Here is a 19441-nt window from a genome sequence, read left to right on the forward strand (position 1 = left end):
TACAAGCTATATTTCTGAGATAACTTTTTCTTTATTTTCCTGCATATCCCCTGTACTTTGTTTATGGGAGGTATTTCCAGTTAAGTGAGTATGCTCTTTTATGTTTATATTCTTAATACTTCCTTCAGTTACGGGAAAATTTTGTGAACGACTAGAAAAAGTACCCTCAGGAACAGGTGTTTGTCCTCCTGGTTTAGGCCTTGTAGCAACTGCTGTGTTTTTCAGTTCCTGCCATAACCCTGTTTTGGATCTGAGTGGTGCTTTTCTGTCTTTATAAGTGACTGTATCAAAACTTGGCTCTGAAACAGCTACGTTTATACCAAATCTGAATTCAGATTTTGAGGGTTGAGCTTGGTGTATATGGTTATTTATTGGCGGCAGTTCTGTTTGTCATACCCACAAACTTCGGGTTTACCTCAAAGCTGTTCTTTTGGAAACAATTTTTTTTAGCTCTATAAGGAGGTTGTCATTGATGATTCTTTATTCTGTGGCATCAGAAATTGTATTTGAGCTTTTACTCTATGAAATGGGGACAAAAGGTCATGGTGAAGTGAACCATTCAGTTTCATTTTACCTTTAGTGAGCAAACATCTGTGACTCAGAACTCCTAGGTGTTTCAAAAACAGCCATATTCAATCCTGCTCTGGAAAATAAGTCTCTGAGGGAGAGCCCCTCTCCCCCCATTTATATGTATAGGATTAAAAAGGAGGAAATCTTCCAGTGCACGGGTTCTTACGACTGTGTGGAGTTCACTGGAAGCGTAAAATAAGAGTCTTAGTTTCTGTGGCTTGTAATCTGCTGGTGATGATAAAATGAAATCCTTCAAATAAAAACATGCTTATTTCTTCTTCTAGGAATCATTTTTTTAAGAGCAGGTATTTTCTTGCTTTTATAGGGAATAGTGGCAGTCTTTGGTTGGGCTTTTCTTCTCCTTGCCTTGGAAATTAGTCTTCTAAAAGTTGAAAGCACCAGCATCAGGTTTACTGCAGTTGAGTCATGTTCTCACTGAACAAAGTTGAAGTGTTTAACTGTGAACTGAAGGGGTCAATGAAAAGAGTTTTGCTGAAAGGTTTCTAGGAAATCCCAATTCACATGAAAATGAGGAGGTCAGATTTTATGCCCCAACCTAGAAGCAAAAGTAGTTTGGCATCTGATTTCCAAATCTGCACCCGGCAGGCATGTAAGAGGGTTTTGCTGCTAACAGAACACCCAGCCCACGTTGTCATCACAGTTGATAACATGGCAAGCAAAAACTCAGGGGATTTGCTGTGCGATCTGGAGTCCTTGTCAGTTTAACTTAGGGTGGACATGCCTTTCTGCGCTTGTCTTGTCGTGTTGTTTCTGCTCTTTAACTTCTGCTTTTTAATGGCTTTTTACATGTAGATGCACACTAGCTATTTACAACTTCCTTAAACTTTCTGAATTTAGTTTCATTCCACAGAGAATACGTGTGAATATACCAATGCTCTGGGAATAGCTGATAAAAAGATACGGAACTTTTCACCTTTACATCACTGGTTCTTATGCGATTGAATTCGGTATTGTTAGAAGTAATCAACTTTGGCAGCTTCTGTGTAGTCAGTTGTTGGTCTGATTCCTTAAGAACAGTTTGTTTTAGGCAGGGCAGTAGAAATGTGCCTGTGGGAAGAAATGACCCTCTTGCTTTAGAGGTGGTGCCATCCAGAGCATAGATGCTGCATGTTTAGTTAATTTGGGAAAGCTTGCCTGACTACTGTGGTTCCCCCCCCCCGCCCCTTTTTTTTTTTAAATAACTGGAAGACTTTTATCTTTGATTTCATAATCTGGCACTTTGCACAGGAATAAAATTGTTCCAAGAACATATTAGCCAAAGTAAATATTTACAGAGGCACTAAAAATGTTACTGTATTGCAAATCTAGTGTCAGAGTGGGCAGGGGAAGTTAAGCACATGTGCTGCAGAAATGTAGTAATTTTTTTAAGACCTCGGAGTGCAAAATATGCCTTTGTTCTGGGGTGAAAGTGGTGGTAGGATTGTCATGATACCCTCCGATATTGTTTACACCTGCTCATATGATGACTGCCTAATTAAGCATCTTTGAGATATTTACTGTTCATATTTCACATGCTATTTAAAGTTGTTTGTTTTCCTTTGTGTGCTGTAAATCCTCGAATGCCATCAGAAGCACAACTTGATGACTGTGTATTACTGTCTTGGGTTAAGTGCTGTCTCATTGCTTTGCAGGCCGCCTGCTGTTTCCCGTGGAGATCATGAAACGACATCGGCTTCCTAGCAGCAGTGAGGATTCTGAGGACAATGGCAGTAAGTGCTCCTTTGTTACAGAGTGCACTAGGTTATGAGTTTGAAACATGTTTTAATGCAGTGTTTTACCTGACAGGCGTTTTGCATGTCGGTTGGACTGGTGGAAATACGTGTTGTAAAGGAACTGGTTTTGAACTCGCTTGTTCTGAGTGCAGGAGGATGGTAGATTCAGGATCCCTCAAGGTTTACTATTGACTGAGCAGTGTTAGTTAATATGGTAAAACAAGGAAAAAGTCTCTTTTTCCTTTTTTAGATCTGTATTTGTAAGCAGTATGATTTATTGTTACAGGGACAGAACCAGTGTGGAGACATCTGCTAAATTTGTCCACAGCTCAATATTGAATAGCAGTTTGCATTAGGATTTTAAATTTACTTCAGTGTTCTCATGCTCTCTCGTGCAATGGAAGGGTGTATTGTTTTGAACGTCATAAGAAAAGGTGGGCAGTGCTTAAAAGTTGTTCTTTACTCTTGTTGGACGATTATCTTAGTTAAGGACTAACATTCAACAATTTGCAGTGATTGAGGAATTTGAATACAAATTTATTTCTCTTTTTGAACTGTCTTGTTCTGTTCTGATGTAACTAACACTGAGCTATATGAAATGTATCTGTTGTGTTTTGTGGTACTTCAGTCTGGAACGTAGTAGAAAATGATTGGGGAGATTTTCCAGGTGCTTTTGAAGGCTTTACTCGGAGTATGTAGCTCCTGTACTGTGTTGTGGCCCTGTGAAGGGCTTTGCCTGTGAACTGTTTCACCTGTGACTCAGAAGTGCGTCTGTGTTATACGGGAGTCTGCTCAAGTAGCTCGTATGGCTGAATCTGCACCTTAAACCTTCCTTAGGCAACCTGTTGCTGAAATGCAGGTGTGGTGAAAGGGCTGGAGGAAACGAGAACTAGCAAGTTCATTAGGAGCTTGTCCAAGTAAGGGCTGAAAAAAAGCTATTAAAGATATGTGGGATTTGGCTTGTTGTTGGAGAAATACCTGCAGTTGGGTGGGAAAAAAACCCCAAACGTAACGTATTTTTTCTGGGTTAGACTACTTATTTGGGGTTGCAAAAATTGAAATCAGTGTGTTTCCCCAAAGGTGAAGTATAGTTCCCCAGAAGCAATAAAGATGTCTTTCTACTTGTAAAATATGCAAGTAGCAGGAAATGTAATGTCTTTCATTTGAATTTCACTTTACCGTTTTCTCACTCCCTCTTTCATGGTTTTATATGATAGCGTTTCATTTTGGTAATGATCTTTCGTGTCTGTTTTTTGGCCTTTGATGTACCTTCATGTACCTTATGTTAGAGACTTTACCAAATAAAATATGAAGCAGATAATTTTGGAATTGAACTTCCAAAATATATGCAGTTGACTGATCTGTTGTTGTTTATAGTATTTGTACTGTAATTTGATATATAAATGTCTGGAGAAGAGCTGTTGATTTACTCAGCTGCTTCTTTCAGAAACTGGGTTTATCTGTTCCATAGATCAAGATCTAAGAAAATGAACTAGAAAAAAAAAGCTCTTTTCTTTAATGACTCTGTAATTTAAAGAAAGGAAATAATTGTATGCTTATTAATAACCATTAGGTTTATAACAAGTTGATTTAAAAAATCTAAATGACTATTTCTTGAATAAATTACATAGTAAAACTCAATGAAATTTTAAGAGCATTTTCAAGTATTATTTGAAATATACACTACTTCCCTTTCATTACACTTTTTTCCCCCTTAGCTTAATTCCTTTTTTCCCCTTTTATTACGAAATCACTGGGCAAACCCAGATACAGGTCCCTGCATATTCATTGTATTACTATACAAATGTTCAAAAAGACCAAGGTTAATAATCAGAAGCTGAGATAACATTTAGTGCAGAGTCAGCATCTCCAAGGCTTTTTGTCATTCACACTTCCGTGAGAAGAGTGTCTGACATTCAGACCCGTTCCCTCCGCTTCTCTGGCATTAGATATTTCCTCAGTATGCCAACAGTTCTGAATAACTATGTACTTCAGGGCTCTCCCCCTATAGGTTGCATCTTCATTTAATCTACTCTTGTCTTTGGTGAAATTACTGGTTACTCTCACTCTGTGAATTTCTGTGTAGAGATCCATAATTATTCTATCAATAGTGTCTCTGATTCATTGTACTGATACTAGCGTTACTGAGGGTAACCAAATTCTATTGCCTTAAAAAAAAAAAAAAGTAAAGAATTCTGTGAATTTCTGTCCTCCTTGTTGAAGCTTTTTCAGTTTTCCACTAGCTATTTTTCCCTCTCAGAGATTCCCAGAGGCAGAAGACAATTAAATAGGCTATTTTGAGCACTTCAAACAGCCTCCTTCTAATTGAAAAGTTGAAATTTTAATCAACACTTAGTTGGAATCCTCTTGCCAAACATCTGCTTCCCTTCAGTCAGTCCCACCTCCTGACCCTCCAGTGTGCTGCTCGCGTTCCCGTCACACTGAACTCTGTAGTCCTTCAGCTGAGAGCACGACGCTGCTCTCCCTCATCTCACAAGGTGAGGGTTGGGGCCTGCCGACTGCTGTGTTACTTCAGTTCTGAAGTTGAATTTTCATCCTGTGCCTTAATAGGACTGTGCGATTGGGCATCTTGGATTCATCGTGAGTGTCACTGGATGTCTTGTTGGAGTGTAACCTGAATGCTGATGGTTTTTTGGGGTGGACTCTACTGTGTGCAGTAATGCTGCCTGGAAAATATTTTGACATAAATAAGCTTTTTATTTTATTGAGCTTATAAACCCGAATATTTACAAGTTTATAATAATAATGCTACTTATATTGAAATTTATCTGCAAAAATAACTTGACACATGAAGATTGTTTTTCCTGAGATCACTTACTAAGTTAGTGTCCTTGGTGTTCACAAGGTGTTCGCAAAGACAAACCCCAAACACTAAAACTGAAGACATCAGCTTATCTGTAGGTTTTAAGAGGAAGAAAAAGGTGCTTTCCTTTTGTGAGATAAAAGCAAGAAGAATCGTTTTCATTTAGGGGTGAAATAAATCAAATAGAAGAAGACTTAGCAACATGCCTGCAGCCCTACAGTGCATAAACGTGTTGACCTATGTAGGATATTTTATTGAGGGTGAGTATATATTATTTAAAGTATGTTAAAGCTTTGCAGCTTAAAGAGAGAACCGTCACTTTTCTGATCCCTCAGAGGACAAAGTCCTCTGGCTGGGGTTATTTCCAAAAGCTAATTGCAAGCTTCTTCCCCCTCCCCCTAAATGTTGTCTTCTCTCCTGCAACCTAACTACTGCAAATTGTTCAGCTCTGTGTCTGTCAGACTTCTAAATCTAAGCCAGATTTCTAAGTCATCGGCCATGATAGCAAAATAGCTTCTTTGAAGCAGTGAGCAAGAGGTACCAGTGACAGTTGCGTACAGCAGTACTGCAGTCAGTCTCTAGATGCCTGAGTGTGTTCTTGGAGATTTCAGTTTCTGAAATTATAGGTCACTTTTGAACATTTTATCCAGGAATTGAGTAAAAGATGGCCACAGGCATAGCTCTGGGTTTTGAACTTTTATCTAAATACAGAGAGATGGTATTAATAGGAAGAGGCTTGGGGCAGAGAGTAACGTTATTGGCGCCTCAAAGTAATGCTTTTTTTGTCACCTGGCAGCTTGTTACTTTCTGTCCCTCTCCAGATAATGTATTACAGCAACTATAATAGACATTAATTTTAGCCAGGCCCTTTATAAAAAGCCTTATGAGGTACATGGCATCTTTTCCAAAACCTGTGTTAAGTTAAATTAGTAATGTTTTCAAACTCAGACTCGGTTATGTCCTTGGTACCTGCATGGCTGGCCAGGGCTTTGATATTTTTGGAGCCATTTTTGTTACATTGTATTTCAGCTTACCTGTCCATTGCAAAACTCCTCCTCTTTGTGGTTCCAGGTCTTATTCTAATGAAGTGTTAGATCTGAAGCCTTTTTATCTTTTCTGTTCAGTGTTTCACCTGACTTTTTAGCTTCATTGGTCTGCAAATCTGCAAAGGTACTTTGTGCAGAATATACCTTGTGCTCTGTTTCCTGGTCAGATAAAGTTGTGTAATAGTTTCCGTTTAAAGCTTCAGTGTGTCCCTTTTTGCACAGAATTGCTTGAACACTTGGACAGATGGCACTTGAGACAAGGCCTGCACCTCAGACAGCTGTATTGTGGGGAGCTTGGGTGAAATCCAGCCCCCCCCCCCCCCTTGATGTCAGTGAGAGTTTGAGCCCTGCTCTCAATGAGCAAGGGCTTCAGAGCATGACTCTTTCACACACTTGCTACTAGAATGCCTCTTCGTTTGTACTTGGAGGGTTTGTCAGTTCATCATATTCCTCCATGCAGAGGGAGAGAAGAAAAGCTTTCGGATTAAAAATACGCTAGGCTTTGCAAGGTTTCCCATCGTGTGGGAGAAATGAAAGATTTAATACCTGCGGATTACGGAGTATAGTTCTGTAATTTAGGTGGACTCTTACTCTACTGTTGCTAAACAAATGTTATTTTGAAGGTAAACTTCTTTTGCCAATATCCGTTCCTTTGACTGAATGACATAGGTCTCTAAGTTTATAAAGTGCTTTTCATCCCAGTGGATTCCCAGTGTTTGAGATGCTTTAACAAAGGTTGCTGAGTACATGAACCTAGATATGTATGTTATTTACCATGGACTTGCAGCCACTGCTGGCCTGAAATGTGGCAATTACTTAGCAGTACATGTAACCCTGTGTAGGCTTTTATGAAAAGGAAATGAATAACGTTCCTTTTTTTTGTTTTTTTTTTCCTGTTGAAGTGACTGGGAGGTGAGAGAAGGCTTTTATACAGCAGAATGTCATGTAATTATAGTGCTAGAGTTTAGACAGAGCGGCAAGTTTAGCAGTCACAACCACACTTCTGAAAGAGGGTTGTGGGATTTGAAACGTTGACAAATGGCCAGAACTTGGACCTTACCTGAAGTTTAGGTTCACTGGGGCAGGGAATGAGCTTTCGGTGAAGCAACTGTTACGCTTTTGAGCACTCTGAAAGAGTATTTTGAAAGACGTACCTAGACTGCTCAGATACTATATCTGAGGAAGAAACATGACGTAGTCATCACTTTTTCGGAGAGGCGCATTTTTTCTTTACAAGACTCCTAATATCAGGAATAGCCAACTCCACTTGAGTTGTAAGGCCTGTCAGCCTCATATGTTATTGGCCTACGAATGCCAGCTTGGGAGATGCTCAAATTAACTTTGATAATCTGTGCTGAAGCTTGCGATAAAACTTGGTACGCCCTTATGCTAGAACAAAGCTATAATAGGAAGCATTGGGCTAAGGAACTGGAGTGACACTTGGGTCTTGTGATGCAGAATAAGATGAGGTCTGGAAATTCCTCACTGATAGAGGAGCGGTGTGTGCCTCTGCGTGGTCACGTATGCATTCTGTAAAACTCAAATCTATGCTACTGACAAAAGGAAAGACGGGAGGGAGTTTGTATTGAACTGCTGTGGCAGGGGGCTGCAAAGACCGTTCATTCTGCATGTCGGATACAGAGCAACTGTGCAGTGTTGTTGTAAAGCACTGCAGAGATCGTATGGATCCATACGTTGTTCAGCAGGTGGAATTGGGTAGCTGTCAAATGACACTAATTTTTGAGTAGCATCAGTGTTGACAAGGCAATTGCTTTTTCTGGTTTGATCCTGAATGAGATTATTGCATAATAATGCACTACTATATAAAGGTAAGGAAGAGATAGATGGGCAAATCTTCCAGCAACAGAAACATGAGAAGGGGAGTTTGGATATGTGGAGCCGTGTTGTACGTTGTGTTTGCGAACTTGCTGCTTTCTCTGTGATAAGGCCTGAAGATTTGTGCACAGACAGCTCTTTCTATACCTAGCATAATGGAAAACTGCCTTCAGAGTACTCTTATTGCTGTTTTCTTTGGTCTGGAATTTGGGTCTAGACATGTGGAGTTATGTCTAAGTGACGTGAGCCTGACTGCAAAGAGATACGGGCCAGGGAGGCTCTGAGCATCTATATTTTCTCCTCAGGCTGCAGATCTTTCTGACAGGTGTTGGTAGCAGCACCTAGTTTGCTTCAGAGTGAGTTGAGGAAGAGTATAGGCATTTGGAAACGCCAGTGTTAAGCAGAAGCAGCAGCCAGGCACACATCCATGTCGGAGATGTTTTGCCCTGTCATGCTGTCCGGTGCAGTGGTGTAGCACGAGGGTATTTACAGTGGGAGAAGTGCCTTCTGATGCCCGGTGATCTGAGGCCTTGAAGCGTTCAGAGGCTGTAGCAGCAGGTAGCTCTCCAGGAACACAGCTGGGTGCCTTGCAGAGTGGCTTTACAACAGCCTTGTGCATGATACAAGATAGCTGAGCCTTTTCTGCTCACGCTGAGTAGTAGTATATCGGTTGTTAGTATAGAACGCCCCGAGGGCTTGCATTGCTTTATTGGTCCCAAGGAATTTTCTGTTTCAGATGGTCCTTCTTTGAATCAAAACGTGTTTTTGACAGATCATTTAACAAATTGATACAGTTAGAATTGATTCTATCTCTTCCTTTTGGGAAGCTTATGATTTTCACAAATACGGAAGAAGAGTTCACGGTCCTTGACTGTTTTCTTTTATTATCAGGAGGTATATATATTATATATACCTTTTAGTGACAGTATAAAAACACAGTATTTACAGCGTAAGGTTTGTATAGCAGTCTAGGGGAACAGAACGTTTTCCTGCTTGGGACTTAGCAGGTCTTCATTCCAGCACCAGGAGGGTGTTAGAGCTTTGCCTCTGACAAGAGATTACAAAGTTGTTATGAATCAAGCCTAGTTTGGGTTTTTTTTTTTTTTTGCTTTTAAGTGGATAAATGTGATGGGAGAACTGAGACCTGTAGTAAAGGTCTGATTCTTCTCCCTTTGCTCTCAGTGAGGTATTTTTCATGTATTTTATGCCTATTTTTGAAAAAAAGGGTCAGAGACATATATGAACACCTCGACCTTCCAAAAGGATCTTACATAGAAGAATCAGGATGGTGCTGGTGTGCCCTCCTGGAGCAGTGCTGCCATCTATATTCATCCTTACCTTATGTGATCATGTAAAAGGGTAGTCACTTAATATGGCACCTTTTATATTGGATTTCAAATGATGATAGGGTTGTATGTTTTGGATGTGTAGTGGTGGTGTGTTGTTTTTTTTTTTGGTGGCTTTTTGTTGTTGTTGGTTTTTTTAGCTCCATGCCAAAAAACGCTGTATTTTTCATATTTGCTGTTACTCACATGGTTTTTGGTAAGTATGTGTTCTCTAACATCTCATTAATCTTCCATATGCTGTGGAACTAATTTTCCCCATGAGGTATAATGTTGTTTTATGAATGTTTTATATCTTCAAAATCCCAGTAATTCAGACTTTTGTTATCTTTTTTGTTATTTACCAAAACTGTTTAACTCTGTCTTGATCATTAGTGGTTTTTCTCGTCTTGCTGACCCTCCTCATCTGGGTTGGATTAAGGCTGTTTTTCAGAAAACTGGTGGCGAACATAGTCGTTTTGGATACTTAATACAAGGGGATAATTTTGCTGAAAAGAATCTGGAATCTTTCTAAAATACTCTATTAGGGTCATGTGTTTTTATAACACAGAAGAACTGTTTCAAATCCTATATTTGTGTTGACCGCAGCGGATTGTTTCTTCCATATGCCCTATGAATGGTTCTTCCTTCGTGTAGTTAGACATAAAAATCGGATCATTTCTCACTGAAGTAGCAGTAATAGCCTGTGAACTTCTTTCAGTGAGGTCCCTCCTCTGGATTTAGTACCAAAATGTGCAAATGATACTTTAAAGATGAATCACATCCTTCATTTTCCTCCTACGCTTCTGTTGTTATACTTTAAGTGGGTGGATTGCCTATTAATGAAATAAACTTTGGATAATTTAGTGACCTGGCCTTGGCACTGTTGAAAGCAGTGATATTTTGCTATTGAGTTTAGTGAGAGTAGAGTTGAGTTTGCTCTTTGAGCTTACATAAGTAGTTAAACTTAATGTCGCCATTGGCTGGATATTCTAGTGTCATTTGGTTGGCTCCTTTAATTTCTTGCACTTTTGTGTCTTAAGTGGTGGTTATTTCAATCTGTGAATGTGTGCTTTATAGCAGGGCTTTGTTTATTCAATGTGTAAATGTTTTCCCTACTGAAGTGAAGCCCTTGCCAAAGGTCACCTGTTAGCTACAGTTACAGATCTTAGAGGGCAGTAAAATCTCAGTCCCATGAGAAATTCTTCCACCTTTTTCTCATAGTATTATGTACAGCCTCGTTACGTTACCCAGAAAAATACAACAGTCTCTTTAATAACTTATAAAAACATTTTCACTGTGCATTCACCAGTTTTATGTGCAAGGAAACAGCTATTACAGAACTATGCAAGGAACTCTTTCTTCTGTCCTTCATTGTAGGAAGTAATTTGGCATGGAAAAAATACTCTCATATTCTGAAGAAGGCTGGCTGTGTTTGAGTTGTCCCTTCCATGTGACAATGTTATGTAGTGAGATTTGATATAGCCCTTAAAAAAAGCAGTGTAGAATCTGTGGATTCTGCAGTTTAGGGAAGTGGTAATATTTTACTCTTCACATTGCATGAAGGGGTTAACTAATCCAGTGGCCTAGCCTTAACGTACCTGTACTGTGTGTGTAATCAGAACTGTGTGTTTAAGACAGTGTGTTGACATGCAGCATCTGCAGATAAGAGCATAGAAATGGAGACCGAAGATGTGGTAAGGGTTATTTTCCTCTGCACATTTGTAGCCTCTCTGTGGCATGAGAGAGACCCGGAAATCCATTTTTTAATACCGGCTTTGGGGAAAAAAAAAGCACCGTAAAAAAAGCCTGTATGCTTGCTTACTGTCATCCTTCTGTTTGTGATAAGTTGTCACCAGAGTTGAATCAAAGCATAGAGATAAAAATCCAGAAGTACACCATACTGCTACTGCTCCTAATTTTGCCAGACGCATGCATTACTTAGAGCGACTGTATTAAAGCCTCCGAAGTCACCAGCTCTGCTCTCGCAGAAACTTCCGAATCAAACAGCTCTTTGCCAGCACAGCTTGTCGTTCTGCATCCCCACCTGGTACGCAGCCCCCTCCCCAAGCCTGAGCATGTGTGCGCAGAACAGTTGGATCCGCAATGAATGAGAGATTTCCAAGTGTCTGAATTGCCAGTGTCTAATTAGCTGAATACCTCAGTAGCAGATAGTAGGTCAGATATTAATGTCTTGCAGATGGAAAAAGGTGTGAGAACCCCAAAACACTGAACACTAATCTGCGTGGGTCTGTATGTGATGTATGTCTTATAGCGAGTCTGTTGATTAAAGAAATAACACCCATCTGAATGTTAAAATGATAATACATAAATTGCTAGATTACAAGAAAAATGTGCTGTGCTTTTCTTGTTATGAATTCTAGTTGTATGTCTCTGATACTTTTTCAGTTGATTTCATTTATTCCCCTCTTAAGTGTTTCTTAGGTGGAGTTTGGGCATAGGTTGATGGGTGCCTCAGAAACAGGAATTTGTGATGCTGCTTGTGTTTTTCTTTAATTTTCAAGAGAAGATTTAAATGAGATATTAGTTTGCTCTTAGGATCTGGCTGCTTTTCACACAGGCTAATAGACTGTAGTCAGTCACGTTCTGTGGGTTTTTTTCTTAGAAAATTAGAATTCTAAAATGAAGCGGCTTAGGGAAAGTGCCCGTGACCCCTTTTTTTTTTTTTTTAAACTTTCAAAAACACCAGCTTTCATGCTAAAACACTAATATTACTTCAAAATGATCTTTTCTATATTCTTACCTTAGAAGAAAAGATTTCTAGCTCGTTGCTGCATACCTTGCTCCAGCTTGGGACTGTTAGGCATGTTGTGCGTAACGTTCATTGCTCTGTTAAAGAGTGGTTTTTAATGGGGCATATTCCTCAGTGTATTACTAACTGAAGAGAGAAGACACTCAGAACTACAACCTAATGAATTCTTCAAATGACTGGTTACTCAGCGGTGACTTTCATTTGAAAGTCATATGCAGTCACTTTACTTTGAAATGGGAACTGTCCCACACCGTGCAAACGGTCTGGTTTTGAACAGGCAACCCTGTTAGACTTGCTGACCTCCGAGAGATTTCTGCTGGATGATGTGAGGAGATGTTGCTCCAGCGAATTGTAGCCTTATACGTCTTGCTCTTAGCATCTGCTTGCACAGGCAGCAAAAAAAAAGAGCAGTATGGGAAGGCCTTTGCCTAGTTCTGTTTTACTTGTCCTCGGTTAACTCCCAGAGTTGCCGAATCTCTGTTAAACCTTCGGAGTTCAATATGTGATTTCTAGCTCCTCTGTCCTGTAGTCATTGTTGCAAGTCCTCGTCTCTTCACCCCATAACGATTATTTGTTGGCTCTTGTTTGTTTGTTTGTTACTGTTATGTAGTTGCCATTGGAAAATACCTGCCGTACCTGTAAGCCTTACTGAATTAAACTGAGCTGATTTGCACAGGTGTAATCTAAGCAGGTGTAACTGTGGATTACGTTCTGGTGTCAAAGCACTACCTTGTCAAAGGAGTGTAGTTTCCTTCTTTTCCTTTTTTGCTTTCCTCCTGTTAAAATACTTCTAAAAGCGGACAGAGACTCTGTCAAAAGGTGTCAAGGCAAAAAAATATAATTTGTTTGGAATGTAATGAAAGAATAATTCTATGGACAAAAACAACCGAGCTGAGAAGTTTCCTTAGGAGAAGAGACAGCAGGTCTTGTTTTTGGAGCTGTACTAGGTGAGCACAGCATTCTACTTCATTTTTAAAAGGCTTGATCTGGTGGAAATTGGGCAGCCACCAGAGATACTTAGGATGCTAGGTATGTTAGCTTCAAAGTTTACATCTCAGACTATCAGCGAACCTCCTAATCTGTAGAAAGTGGATTATTGCTGCTCAGAGAGAAGGATGTTAGGAGGTAGCTTTGCCCAAGTGCTAGGTGGAAAGGTGGTAAGTGTAGCACAGCCAATACGTATATTAATAGAGAATTATAAACAAAACAAAAACAGAAAAGAGGTCACAGAAGTGACTGAGCAACTTTTTTTTTTCCTAGTTCATTTTGAAAGAGCCTTTCTGAGGTTTGTCATAAAAGCTTGACTGACTTGCCTTACTTGTATAGGCCCACTGAAGTCAATTAGCTTGCTTGGGTGTACTGGGAGGGAAAGACCTTTGTTGATAGATGGCAGCAGTGTCTTCAAATGATCATTTCTGTGTTCCAGGTTTGTCTACCTGGTCCCAGCATTCAAGATCTCGACGTCGGAGAACTTCGTGTTCCAGACATGAAGATCGAAAACCCTCTGAGGTATTTCTGCAATTAGATTTGCATTTTGTTGCATCTGTCCAATAAAAAGCACGTACATGTCCTGGTAATAGATCTATTTCTTCTGAATTACAATTTATTTTCTTTTCGCTCCATCTTAGCTGGCACCTACCCCGGCCCCCCCTTTTTTCTGGCCTTAGAGATCAGGGAGTTCAGCTGTTGACACAGCCACTGCCAGCACCAGCAGTTTCTAGCTGTGAATTTTTGGCTTAATCCGACACACATCCAACATAGCTCTGGAGTCTGTCTTCCAGTATTTTGGGTGTTGGGGTTTATTTGTAGCTTGATTTGTGAAGAGTGAAAACTTACGTTAGGTGCATTCATTTTGTAGCTGTTACTGGGCCTCAGTAGGTGATCTTTGCTAATGTCAAATCAGAAATTTGCTTCTTGATAGTTCTGTCTTACGTAGTGCTTTGGGAAAAACATACCAAGGGAGATGTAAATCATTTTGGACTTCCCAGGGTGGATCAGCTGTTAGTAACACATGAATGCCATCCAGTTCTTTGGAGACATTCGTGCTGAATCTTTGTATCTTCAGGCAAACGTTAGACTTGAGATTCTGTGCTGGCTGCAAAGAAAGCATTAGCTTTGGGAGGCAGAATTTCTTGGGTTTATGGACTTAGCCAGTACATGTGCTTTTGATGCCTTAGTGAGTGGTTGGTGCTGAGAAGAAACATGCTTTGGTAATCTCCCTGATGACAATATACCTTAAGTCCTAGAGAAGAGTTTTCATGGGAGGAATCCCATTCGTTGCTCAGTCTGTCAGAACCTCAACTGGAGAGTTTACTGGTGGTTTTCAATATTTTTTTGGTTTTTGGCGCTTAAAAAAGATTGTTCTTGTGAATGCGCAAACCTATGGTGAATTTATTCTTGCTGGTGATAGGCTTGCTTTCCTTAATATCTTTTGTATCTCTCTTAGAAGTACCCCCTAGACCCATTTTGAAATCTACCCTGTGAAAGGCTATCAAGAAATAATCTGAGATAATTACGAATCTTGCTGTTGTCTGCCTTTGTGTCTTCCTGTTTTCTCCTCTACCTTGCATTTGTTGGCACTATTTCTTCACAGTTTTGTGCTGTTCTCTCCGTTTGTCCTCTCAGCCTGGATGGACTTTTGCTGTACTTCCGTCTAGGTCTGTTCCAGAGTCATTCCCCGCCACCCCATTGTCCCTGCTTGCCACAGCGCACTATTCCGCTGAAAAGCGTGCTGGCAGAAAAGCCATACTTGCTAAACTCCCTGGGTGAAATCCTGGCTTCATTGAAGTTGATGGCAAAGTTCCCATTGACTTTAGCGTGGCCAGGATTTCACCCCTTCGCTTTGAAGTGCTTTGAGCTTCAGAGAGCCAGCAGTTCTGTAAGCTCCTCTTTGCTCCAGGCAGTCTGATTGCATCAGAAATTGGAGCAGAAAGAATAGTGTCACAGGGCCACCGGCTTGGGAAGGAGTTCCTTGGCTGTCAGGTGTGTGTTAGCTTCTCCTCTTTTGTGAGAGCTTCATGACAAATTTATCTGAGAGCTTGAGTTACTGTGACTCTCAGATTGAGCAAGTCTTGCATCCTATTTTATATTTTAAGTTTTGTTTTCATTTGACATTTGACTGCTTTAACTCAAATCACTTAGAAGTGCAGAATCCCCCTGGCCAGCTGTGCTTGTGTGTTTTGTGAGCCAGTTTACTTTGTGGATTGTTTTTCACTTCTTGATTGCAGCCTCACGAGACTTGTAATTGGATTGTTTAAAACATTTTCATTATATTTCATGACCTGTACTCACCCTTTCCTTCATACCGTGCTCTTACTCTTTATTTTTTTGAGGGTAGCGATTTTTTGAAAATGTCAAGACAGGTGTTAATGTAAGAAAGAAGTCATGATTTGATGCTACTTTTTATGACAAACCCAGTGTTGAAACAGAAACGTACTGGGACAGAAGTGGGGAGCGTGTTGGGAGGGAGGAGAGGCTTCAAGATGTGCTGTTCGATAAGACAAATTGCACATTGAAATAATCTCAGAAGTATAATTAAGCATCAGATCTGTTGTTGCTCTAAAATACTTCCCCCAAATCATAGATAATCTATTGAAATTTCAGGTGCATTAATGGTGCATGACAAATTGCTGTCTTTGGGAGGCCTGCCTAGTTAGCCTGCTATATAGATCTGGTTCTTCCTCAACCATATGCAGCAGTGGTCTCGAAGCAGCCTAAAACAGCCAGTATGGATGTTGGTTTGGAGCAGGGCAGGGGAGCAGGAGGTTGTGTCACTTTGTCCCAGTAGCAGCTTTTGGGAGAATCTGGGAGCGCTTTCCTGATAACCTGCTTTTCCTTTGTGACGGTGCGACGCCGAGCTGGATAGATGCTGACTCTGCCGCCCATAAACTGGGCAGTCTGCAGGGGAACTTTTCTTACGATGTGACTTTTCTTCTTCTTGCCCTGATGGTGTTCGTTTTCTGTCACCTGGTTGCTTTTTAATCCTTTCATTTGAACGTGGCACTGAGCAGTTAATATTTGCAAGGAGTTGTGGAGAAGAGGAGCGCTGAGTGCTGTTGCTGTCCTCTACAGCAGCTTTGCCTTACAGGGAGAGCGGGTGGGGAGAGCTGGCAGATGTGTAGACAAGAACAGGCTTGTAGTTCCTATGCCTATGATATCACCCTTTGCTTTCTGCAGCGCTGACAGGCAGTGGCAAGCCAGGCTGAAGCTGCCGCAACAGCAGCACAGCATGCCCCCTGCAAGAGTGAATCTGTTTTCGTTTCATTCTATGGCTTGCTGAAGACAGCATCGCTGCTTGTTTACGACTATTGACCCCAAAGTTGCCAGACGTCCTGCTGGTTTTAGAGCTGATGCCTTTGCAAAGGCAAAGGAAAATTGTGGCTGTGGTGCAGAGGTGTCTGTAGCTGATTGAATAAGAAGCACCTGTGCTGAGCGGGGAACTGCCACCAGACTTCCAGTTTGGAGCTTACTTTACTTGATCTTGTGGGTTATTATTTTAAAATACTTGCACAAAGAGTCATCTCCTTAGAATTTCCTCTTGCGGCCGGTCATGGTAGAGTCACGCCTTGATTTCTACCACGGGGAATTTCTAGAATGCTTTTGGATTAGTCAGAGCTCCAATAATTAAAAAAGCCTTGAGGCTTGGTCCTGCTCTTTCTGAAGCCAGCTGGATCATTGGTAAGGGTGCTCACGTGGAGCAAGACTTGAGTCTTCCTTACATTGCTGTTTTAAGACTCTGAGCTCTTGCAGCTTTTATTGCAGCCAAGAGGGAGGTGAAAGTGGGTAGCACCATTCAGCATCTTGTCTCCAGTGTGGGGGAAGCATCAGGACTTGTAGAGGAGTTAGCTGCAAGTCATTGTATTGGTATTTGCACCTTCTGCCACCCCTTTCCCTGCCATGAAGCTAAACTTCTGTCCTGCAGTAGGCTGGGTTAGTTCACTGTTGATACAGTGACCTTGTTATGCGCTGTGCTCCATGGTTACCCTGGAGCTGTGAATCATAGAGTGTAAATATCAAATGTCAGTGTCTCTATTTTTCTCTCTTGGTCACTCTCTTTGCAGGTGTTCAGAACGGACCTGATCACTGCCATGAAGTTACATGACTCCTTCCAGCTGAACCCTGATGAATACTATGTGCTGGCAGACCCCTGGAGGCAGGAGTGGGAAAAGGGAGTTCAGGTGCCAGTTAGCCCAGGGACCATCCCAGAACCCGTAGCCAGGTATAGTTTGGAGGAATGTAAACAAATATACATACATTTGTGCTAGCGGCTTACGTCTACGTTGCCTTGGCTTCTTGAGCTTTATTCTGCGGTATCTAGCTAGAAAGGACTTGTTTCTCAGAGATGAAGAGCAACCTTCCTCCGCTTTTTGAATGGTCAGAGATGTCAAGAATCAGGCCTGTTCTGCCTACGTGTAGAAATATGAACGTCAGAGAATCACTTCTGGCATTATGTTAGGAAGGAGCGTGATGACAGGGCCTCAAAAATAGCTTCCATTTTTAAGCCCAGACTTGACCTCACTCAGCATTGCCGGAAGAGTCCTTGTCTGACGCTTCTTGTTATTAGTTCCAAGCCAGAGGTTCCTTTCAAGGAATCAGTTCGACAAGCCAGATTTAAAGGGTTGAAAGAATACAGCGTTTGTTCTGGTTTTATGCTGTTTTCTGGTCTCGTTTTGCTTACTCACTTAGAAGTGTTTTTGTTGTACAAAATTTCAGCTGTTTTAAGAACCGCCCAGATGTGTACGTAACTAAATACATTAATGTGAGATTTTCCAGCTCTTATCCAAGAAAGCCTTATTTTCCTTCCCTTGTCTGTTACATTCAGAAGTTGTTTTCTATGTCAAACTAGACAGTACACTTGTAAGGGCAGGAGCATACTGCAGCAATGTATCTGTTTCATTTTTAGGTGGGATTGGACTTGGAGAAAGTGAGGAAAGTGAGAATTATTGCCATTTAATCACACTATATCTGTTTGAGTAAGTCCAGTCTGGCCCAAACGGCATTAGCAAATGACCTACCAGCGCTGGTGGGGCCAGAACAGCCCAGTCTCCCTATACACGACTAAAGGTCTGGGCGACGCTACGCTGCCTCTGTCAGGTCTGTACCTGCCAGCTTTAACCTTGGAGTAGGGAGACTAGGGGGATGTTTGTTAGTGCTTAACTGTGTCTTGTGCAGCAACCTGCAGACCGCTGCACTGCCCCACCAAGTCTGTGCAGTGGGGAACATGCCTCCATGTCAGGTAAATCCTTTCCCTCTTCCTCCTCCTCCTGAAGGATTGGATCTGGAGCTCTGAGGAAAACTCAGCGCTTCCTCGTCCTCCGCTCTGCAGTTCAGGGCGTGGGAGCGTAGCCTCTCCCTGTAGTACCCGTGGCCTGTCCCATGCTGACCTCACCCTGTCCCTGCGTTAATGCCCACATGTACATGTGTGCACACATCGTTTTCTCCTCGCTGCTTTCTGAAGGCGTCTCCCAGTCCTGCAGGAGACCTGTGGGCTTTAGAAGAGGAAGACCTTTCCAGGTCTTCCCCTCCTTGGATCACTTCTGGGGAGATGGTTGGGTGGCTGTATCGGGTCCAGGTACTCACTTAGGAGGGAGTTATTTTGTGCGAACGGCCAGCATGGGAGTTGCTCCAAGTCTGAGAAATTGAGGGCCCTCTTGCCTTGTCCCCTTTAGAGTTGTAGATGGAGGCAGGAGGCACCACTCTTTTTTTTTTCACGTGCTGAGCTGTCTTGTATGGTCCTGCTGGTGAGCACCTGCTGATCAGAGTGGCCCTCTGATAACCTAATTACTATCCTGTCGGCCCCTGACAAAGCACTTTGAGTGTCCTGCTGCAGTTGGGCTGGAGCGCTGCAACTGTTCTGTACGTAACTTTGGGAAGGGAGGGAGACGTGATCGTAAATTGAATCAGCAGTAGTCAAATAGTAGCTTGTGTAGAACAGAAGGAAAATACAGTACAGGTAGCTGGTGCAAACAAGATAAAGATGCTGGAGAACCAGAGACCTTGCCCTTGTGTAACAACTGGTCAGGGCATTGAGCGTGGATCCAGAAGGGTGGGGAAAGGAGTGAGTCTGTGTGGTGATTCAGCGTTAAGTGTATCCCGATGATTCAGTTGAATGCGCTTTTTGGTTTGTAATAAGTGTTACTGCTTTTGCATTCTTTCTGTCACAAAACTGAAGAGCTGTAGATGGTTTGTTTCGAAGCCAAACCACCTTTGCTTATTTCTTCTGTGCAACCACAGTGGTGTTTAGGCAGCATGTGCAGGATGCTACCCAGAGGTTTTAAGTCTCACATGGAGAGGTGCTCAGGAAGGGATTTATGGCACAGAGGATTCAGAGACTGTGT

At 41.6% G+C, this 19441-nt stretch overlaps 1 protein-coding gene across 13 annotated transcripts in view; it reads left to right on the forward strand.

Moving 5' to 3' along the window:
* Window positions 1-19441, forward strand: part of JADE1 (jade family PHD finger 1) — a 62243-nt gene that overhangs the window by 22290 nt on the left and 20512 nt on the right. For 9 of the 13 annotated variants that reach the window (XM_068942059.1, XM_068942057.1, XM_068942056.1 and 6 more), the window contains exons 2-4: window positions 2223-2300; window positions 13531-13613; window positions 17165-17322. In XM_068942059.1, coding sequence (XP_068798160.1) covers window positions 2249-2300; window positions 13531-13613; window positions 17165-17322 — 293 coding nt within the window. In that variant the 5' untranslated portion in view covers window positions 2223-2248. The remainder of the gene's footprint in view (window positions 1-2222; window positions 2301-13530; window positions 13614-17164; window positions 17323-19441) is intronic. The other 4 variants (XM_068942064.1, XM_068942062.1, XM_068942065.1 and 1 more) reach the window with 1 other exon arrangement.

The sequence above is a fragment of the Struthio camelus genome, chromosome 4 (assembly GCF_040807025.1).
Source record: "Struthio camelus isolate bStrCam1 chromosome 4, bStrCam1.hap1, whole genome shotgun sequence".
NCBI classification, from domain to species: domain Eukaryota; kingdom Metazoa; phylum Chordata; class Aves; order Struthioniformes; family Struthionidae; genus Struthio; species Struthio camelus.